The 8,132-nt window shown below is 25.0% G+C and overlaps 2 protein-coding genes across 11 annotated transcripts in view; one reads left to right on the plus strand and one right to left on the minus strand.

Moving 5' to 3' along the window:
- Positions 1–2,416, plus strand: part of LOC100160294 (serine/arginine repetitive matrix 1) — a 19,239-nt gene extending 16,823 nt beyond the window's left edge. For 5 of the 9 annotated variants that reach the window (XR_510864.2, XR_003839254.1, XR_003839255.1 and 2 more), the window contains 5 exons: positions 175–438; positions 502–606; positions 694–824; positions 1,360–1,848; positions 1,920–2,411. Coding sequence is in view for 2 of the 9 variants with exons in the window: in XM_001951008.4 (XP_001951043.2) it covers positions 175–438; positions 502–606; positions 694–816 (492 nt within the window). In the remaining 7 variants the exon portion in view is untranslated. Of the gene's footprint in view, positions 1–174; positions 439–501; positions 607–693; positions 825–1,314; positions 1,850–1,919 lie in introns of those variants that run through there. The other 4 variants (XR_001679745.1, XR_510865.2, XM_001951008.4 and 1 more) reach the window with 4 other exon arrangements.
- Positions 2,417–4,387: 1,971 nt separating this feature from the next.
- Positions 4,388–8,132, minus strand: part of LOC100163002 — a 5,745-nt gene continuing 2,000 nt past the window's right edge. The window contains exons 3-10 of one of the 2 annotated variants that reach the window (XR_001679746.2): positions 7,671–7,813; positions 7,348–7,600; positions 7,144–7,281; positions 6,824–6,955; positions 6,623–6,758; positions 6,411–6,559; positions 5,412–5,525; positions 4,654–4,784 (exon numbers count right to left, since the gene is read on the minus strand). Coding sequence is in view for 1 of the 2 variants with exons in the window: in XM_001947792.5 (XP_001947827.4) it covers positions 4,582–4,784; positions 6,411–6,559; positions 6,623–6,758; positions 6,824–6,955; positions 7,144–7,281; positions 7,348–7,600; positions 7,671–7,813 (1,154 nt within the window). In the remaining variant the exon portion in view is untranslated. Of the gene's footprint in view, positions 4,785–5,411; positions 5,526–6,410; positions 6,560–6,622; positions 6,759–6,823; positions 6,956–7,143; positions 7,282–7,347; positions 7,601–7,670; positions 7,814–8,132 lie in introns of both variants that reach the window. The other variant, XM_001947792.5, reaches the window with a different exon arrangement.

The raw sequence follows: 8,132 nt of genomic DNA on the forward strand, positions 1-8,132 counted from the left end.
TTAAATTCACTTTGCTCATAAAGCTAAGAACCCATATAGTAACGAAAAATTGGTTATATTGAACTCTAATTCGGTTATGTTATACATTTTTTTTTTTAATATATCCATTAAATTAATAGTTAGTCCATCTATATTAAATGTATCTAGAATTATATATTTTTATTTGACTTTTAGGATAAAACAGAAAAAGTAAAAAAACCTATGAAGAAATCTGACACCTCTGATGCCGAAAACACCAAAATTAAAAAAAAGGAAGAATCAAGTTCATCAGATGAATCATTAAAAAAGTCTAAAAAGAAAGTTAAAAGAGATTCTAGTTCAGATGATGATAAAGTAAAGGCTAAAAAACGAAAACTCAAGGATTCTACTTCATCTGAAGATGATGATTCTAAGAAAAAAAAGAAACGCAAAAAGAGATCGTCCAGTTCAAGCTCAGATGTATGTGTAATTTTAAATTAAGTTAGAAATTTGTATTTTTATTCATTGTATGTGCTATTACAGGAAAGTGACAGAGATGACAAAAAAAAGAAAAAGGACAAGAAACATAAAAAACATAAGAAGCATAAGAAACACAAAAAACATAAGAAACGCAAGACTGAAGAAAGTGTAAATAATATTTTTATATAAATTATACTTATTAATTATTATGTATTTAAGTATCTAATAATTACATTTTCTATTTTAACATACTAGGGTTCTGATGCCAAATCTGGAGATGAGTCGGAACAACGTTTAAGGGAGAAGGCACTGCGTACCATGAAAAAGAAAAATCAGGCTAAACATGACGGAACCCCTAACAGTAATAGCAGTGATTAACAAAAGAGGTTAGTTTATACTGAAGATAAAACCTTAAATATTGTTTGACTAGTGTAGACCTCAATAATTACTTATAAGATACAATATCTAATTATACTTGCATGTAAAAACAACATCAAAATTGGTCTAAGAAATCTGTAGAACTTAAACAGTACAGAGAAATTTTTTAAACATAAATCGATAATATTATTTAACACATTTAGGTAAATCTGTATATTTATAATATAATTGTATCCTAGATGTTTTTTTTTTTTTTTTTTTACTTTTATTATTATTTTGCTATACTAATATAATAATCAATTAATTTAAATACAAAAACGATATAATATATACATAATTTCTTTCCATTTTTATCTTAACTGATCATTTTCAAACTGATAGTTTATAAAACTTATATTTTTGTATTCAAATAGTCACTCTGGACAACCCATAACCAATGTATTTATGTTTTTTTTTCTTTTTAATTAACTCGTTTAGTCAATAAATAATAATTTTTAGGTAAGAAATTCTTTGTTTTTGTCATATCGATCGTTGTAATTCTAGCAACGAGAATTTGACAGGTTAGCCCTACTGTCCAGTCAACAGGCTGACTTGTTGGCAGAGTTATACTTGCATCATTTTCATAGCGCTGTCTGATCGTTTTTGAAGCCCCGCAATTGTTTTCTTTCAATCAACATTTTTAATGAGCAACTACAATACATCTATCAACATTCATTCTGCATTTCTCCTATCAACATATCTGCAATCAACATTACTTCTATCAACACACCCACAATCAACATATCTGCTTTCAACATAACTTCTGTCAACACATCCACGTTCAACATTCCTTCTATCAACACCAAATCTTCACTGCAATCAACATTTCTCTCATCATCAAATATATTTCAGATCATTTGAGTGTTCTGTGTTTTCAAACCATTGAAAACTATCGCTTCATCCACTAATTATTCATATCCGTATGACTAGTATGATCTAGAATAAGATGACATGTGAATTGTTAATATCTTGACCAATGAGAGTTGCGTTATGGTATGCATTCTAAAAATATCATTTTATCAAATCAACAATCATTTTTAAAAGTTTTTTAATTTTAATTTTAGGATAAATACAATATCTACGACTGCTGTTTGAAAATGTACCTAGACCAATTGAAAATCTACAGTTGATCTAAAAAGTTTTTGGCTTATGTCAAATTATTCAATTAATATAATACAATATAATCTTATTTTGTTTAAAATATTTTGTTATGAGAAAAACTATTTTAAATTTAATTGTTTTGTTTCAGGGCTTATAGTTAAGAAGAATTTGAAGTATTAGTAATAATTCTGAAGAATGGTTCTTAGAAGATTTCTTTAATTTTAATAATTTTTTTTAATAATTTTTCAATAATAAACAATTTATAACATTAACGCAATTATACACATCTTACATAAATATATTATATTCAATTTTTAAAAATGTATCATAAATTAAAATACATTGTTTAATTTAATATTTCACGTAAGCAATACAACATAAGTTACATTAATTAGTAATATGTTATTATTAGCTATTACAATTAGATAAAAAATAAATATGACATATATTTTTACTTAAATATGAATTTTATTTGCTTATATACATTTCAATTTTAATGTTTGACACTATTAAGTTTCAATTCCCAGTACCAAATGCAATTTGAATTAGAAACCAAAATTCAATTTTTGATTCTTTTAGTACTAAACTGTGCAACTGCATAAAAAAAAATGAGTTTAAAAATGTTTCATACCATATTCTAACAATTCAATTTACAAATCATTTTAGGTGGACTACTGCTGTTCTCTGATTAATACTGCTAAGGGTTTTAACTAAAAAATTACCAATAGATACAAAATGAATGTATTACATTATTTATAGTCTATTAAATATAAGAAAGTCAACTAATATGTTGTTCCTACTTTTCAATGATAGTACCATAGATGGCCTAGCCTCAAACATACATCAATAGAAACCATTTGTTTAATGTAAAACCAATAATAATAATAAATAAAAAACTACTATCAGAAAAGCGCGTAAGTAGAAGTACAAATGTACATTATATTCTTTAACAATAAATACTAAATAGTATAACATATAAATTAGCTATTACCATTTTCAATGGTATTACATTACTGCATGCAATTTAGTTATTAAATGTAATATGTAACTTGTGACGAAAAGTTATCTTCCATAATACTATACATTTTTTTATCAATGTTTATATTTAATAAATTGATTTATTAATTATTGTAATAAGTAATATTTTTAAAATCATCCCATATTATATCTAACAAAATTTTTATTAATTAACAATAATTCATAGCTGAGGCTATACTGGGGCCATTGTAAGAATGCATCTGGGCGGCAACCAAAATTCCGTTCTCGCGTATTCCCGTGTATTTACTGCGGCAACTAGGTGGTAGAGTGGGAGAAATACCGTGGAACTCAATCAGTTGGATGCGCAAAGGAGTAGAGCTCTCAGAGCGGCCTGACTATAGTGCTGGATATTTTTATGGTAAGATCAATAACTTAACCAAACATCTTATGAGAGAAAAAGTAATCAATCAATTACAACACTCCTTTTTATTTTAAATAGTCATAATATTTTTCTTTTAAAACAGTGGATTATACTTAACAATTAAGATCTCTTGTATATTCAATGGACCTAACCCCGAACTGTATTGTGAAAACACATTCAAATGTAAAATTATCATATCTTCTTGATATACCTTACATATGCAAAGTGGTTTTTTAAACATCTCGCGCTCTTTTATGCTTAAATTATGCATATATTCAAATTCTGATTTTTGGAATTATTTTTACTTAGTGTGGACAAACATCCGTTTTTTTAAATAGGACTCCCCTCTTTCTTTGCATTTTAAATTATTTATCAGATAATATATTGTTTTGAGAAATTTGATGTATCTTACTCAACATTCAAACAAGTAGTTTTTGAGTTATATAACTTTGTGTACTAAAAATAATATGTCTAATGTAATATAATATAATGTTCTACCATAATAAACACTAGGTACATCTAATATTACATACATAGTTTATATTTTTAAGAAAATCTGGTAAATCATTTTTAGTGAAAAAGGGGTTCTCATTGAAAAATAGAACTCTGTACTGCAACAGGGTACTCCTTAATTGGTACAAAAAAATATCAGGAATTTTAAAATATGGTCTTTAGCTGTAATTAAAAATTTAAAAAACAATTTGAATAAATGTACTATTAAAGGGAAAAATTAAGGAGAGCATGCATAAAAAAATCAGATTGTATACATGGGTGCCTTCCAAATATAGTGTGATAAAAATGAAGAATGGATTATGTTGGTTGTTACACATCCCCACTATTTTTATTACAGAAGATATTAAAATAAATAAAAATCAACTTTTTCATATTTTATACCATTGTATGCTAGTGCAATGTATTTACTGCCTTGATACACATGAATTAAAGTTCCTTACCATTTTTTAAAATTGAAATTTTAAGAATGTGAGATATTGTGTAGTAGATTTTAGGTAAAAACAAAAATATTTGATTTTCATTATTTAGGCAAAATATATTATATAAGATTATCAATAAATATAATAACAAAATAAAAAGATTAAATTAAATTAATTAATAAGTAGAATAATAATGTTCGGAAAATTACTTTTTGTAATATACAAGGCAAGTACCAAATTTATTTAATTTGGTGTCTCGTTAAATAATTATTATTATTATATAATAAGTGATGTTCAAATTTTTTCAATAATTTGTAAATTGTTTTCTATTGTTTTTGATCCAACAATTTCAGATTCATTTATATCCTCGTTAATTGAATAAAGTAATTTTTTGGCCAATATTTGGATGTCTTCATCAACACTATTACAATGAGTTGTCACCAATTTGATAAAGATTGAATTTTTGTACAAAACAAGTTGTTTTTGACTAATACCACCTATGAAAAATACAAATATGATAAAAACTTTCAAAATCCCTTAAAATTAAACATAATTATAATGAACCAATTCAAGACTTAAAAACAATAATTATTACAAGAGGGGGTGTCACACCCGCATGTGTTGTTTCCACCTTACACATACGACATTGACAAAACGCGTTTACACAGTCGCCTGAGTAGAAATTGCTCTTTTTTTTTTTTTAGAGCAAAAATACCTATTATAAAATTGAATTGTGACAATATTTCTGAGGGCAAGTTGTTACGTTTTTCCATTATACCCAATATAACATTCATTATATCAAATAAAAATATCAAAAATTTAAAAAAAAAAAGAACGCAACAACTTGAGAAGTATTGTCACAATTCAATTTTATAATAGGTATTTTTACTTCAGAATCAAAATTGTGATAATTCTACTCAGACTGCGTAAACGCGTTTTGTCTATGTCGAACATGTGTAAGACAGAGACAACACATGCGGGTATGACGTCCTATTAATCAAATAGCTTATACCTATAGGCTAAAAGTGAACTACCTTAGCGGTAATATTAATTTTTTAAATTTTATTTAATGCTATTTTGATATTTTTTTTATTGCAAATACAATTTTAAATATATAAATATACCAAGTTTCAATAATCTGGTATTATCAGGTGGTCGTCTCTGCCACTGTCTCGTGTATGCAATTTTTAATAAACAAATTCAAATATTATATTCTTATGGTAAATATTTAGGTTCACCTAGATTATAACAATCATAAAGCAATTTAATTTAGCCAATAACTATAAATATCAAACACAAGAACACAAATAATATGACATTTCATAAAAACACTTCAGTGAAAATTAGATAATTCAACCCATCATTAGAATCGTCGTGAACTTAATTATTATTCAATTCATCTGGGGTTATTAACACCTCGACAAGTTTCAAAAAAAAATTTGTAAATAAACCAATTTTATAAATATCTTTTGATAACTTATTAACCTGCAAAGTTACCTATTGGCTATTATATTAAATATTATATATTATATCCTTAGGCCCTTAAGGAGAGAGCATCACTTCATAGAAATGTATAATATAGCAATAAGCAAAATATTTAAAGACAAGATGAATGATATTGTAACATATATAAAAATAGAATTTAATGTAGAGCAGAAAAAAATTAAAAATTAAATACCTACAACTTATATTTAATGTGGTTGTTAATTTTAGATTCTGATTTTGTTTTTATAATTTTGAAAATTCTCAGTATTTTTCAAGTGTGAAAAATTTTTTTAAGGAAAAACAAGAAATTTAATGCAAAATCTATTTTAGTTTTTGGCATATTTCTAAAAAAAAGTACCTGTAAATGCATGACATTTTCACCGAATGTTTATATGATCAGTTTCTACACACCATTAAATTTTAAAAATATTTACTCTTTTTGGACTATTTACGCTTGTTTATTTAGATTGGACTTATTTATAGGAATAAGACAATTTAAATTTGTATAGGTTTTTTTTTAATTATTGATGATAACACAAAGATTTTATATTATTGAATTTAAATTGAACACATCTTATACAAGGACCCACTTAACATTTACTGTTTAGGAATCAGGAGAGAGGTATTCACTAACCCACCTTTTTTTATGATACATCTTATTATGTCCATGCCTTTCATTACTATTGGATTAAATGTAGTGTGGTTTAAAACGTCTATAGTGATTTTGATCAATTTATCTGTATGATTCTCGTCCAGAGACTCAAAATTTGTAACGTATAAAAGATTTCTAAAAAATAAATAAACCATGGTTAGTTGATTTCAAAATAAATTAAATATTTTTAAAACTCACTTAAGCAAACAAAGTATAGATACTTCCATCAATGAATTGTTATCTTTGATTGATTTGTCCAAAGTATTTATAAACCATGTTATATGCTTCATTATAGTTTTTGCAGGACTTATAGTTGTATGATTTGATTCATATTCTGTAGTAGTACAAAGTAATATTAAATAATATTTTAATTTTAAATAAAAACTAATATAAACTTACTATATCTACTAAAATTTGCCAATGACCTTACAGCCGACAACTTAACGTATAAATTATTAGAATGTAGTTTTTTAAGTAGCCATTCTACTAAATATAAAACATCAAGTTGCTTATTATTTTCCATAGAGCCATCTAAATAAAAACATTAAAATTTAAAATTTAGGAGAGAGAATTCATGTAAGTTAAAATTTAACTTCACAATATAATATATACTTAATATTACAAAATTGTATTTCAAATTTTGACTCCAGATGTAACAAAGCACAAGCCAAGATCACAAAGACATAAATAATTATTAATATATTTTAAGTAATCCATACCATCGTTGGAAAGTAATATTATGATATCACATATTTTTTTAACAATACGTTTTGGATCTTCTTCTTGGTTTTCTTCATATTTATCTAATATTTCTATTAATGTTTTATGTTTTTCTTTTAATATCCAATTATAAACATCTAAACATATTTTTATTTTATATAGTATACGTCATATATGTTAGTTTAAGTATTTTATGCATTTACTATAAATTTTAGAGACTTGTTTAATGAATTTAATACAAATGGAAGTGACATTGATTTGCATATTATATGTTTCCAATAAGCGATCAATAAAATAACATTTTTCATAATCTGTTATTTTAGTGTTACTTGAGGATTTTCTAACAATATTGATCATTACTGATACCAAGTTTATATAAAATCTATAGTTATTATTATTATATTCCATGTATTTAATTCCATACAAATTTAATTCTTCAATCATGTTATCCTGAAACTGAAATATGTACTATAACATTTTTTCTTATAAATATATTAATAGATTATTATTTATTATTTATATAAACCTTGTAATTGTAGTCATCCAAATGAGTTAAATTTAATAATAACCCAATGACAACAGGTTGAATGTTTTCATTAATGTTTGTTTTCAACACTTCCATCGTAATTAAAAGACATCCTTCCTTCAATGCACACTTGGTATTTTCCTCTAAACATTTTTTGAAACAAATGTATACCTTTTTTTTTTTTTGAAAGTGCTTTGTATAATTTAAGTGCACAATGTATTTAAAATTAAGTAATTACTGGGTGATTCTTTTATCAAACAACACATAGTTCAAGTCGCGTATAAAACAACGTTTTTATTAAAAAATTATATTTTTAAATATTTTTATAATTTTTTAAGTTTTTTACTTTTTTGAATGACAACATAGGGTTTTAATTTTATATTCCTAAGCAGAATATTTTTATTAGTATTTTGATATATGAAAATCGAGTTTGGGGTCAGTTGTTTATGAGTTATAAATATT

Source organism: Acyrthosiphon pisum, chromosome A1 (assembly GCF_005508785.2).
Source record: "Acyrthosiphon pisum isolate AL4f chromosome A1, pea_aphid_22Mar2018_4r6ur, whole genome shotgun sequence".
NCBI lineage: Eukaryota > Metazoa > Arthropoda > Insecta > Hemiptera > Aphididae > Acyrthosiphon > Acyrthosiphon pisum.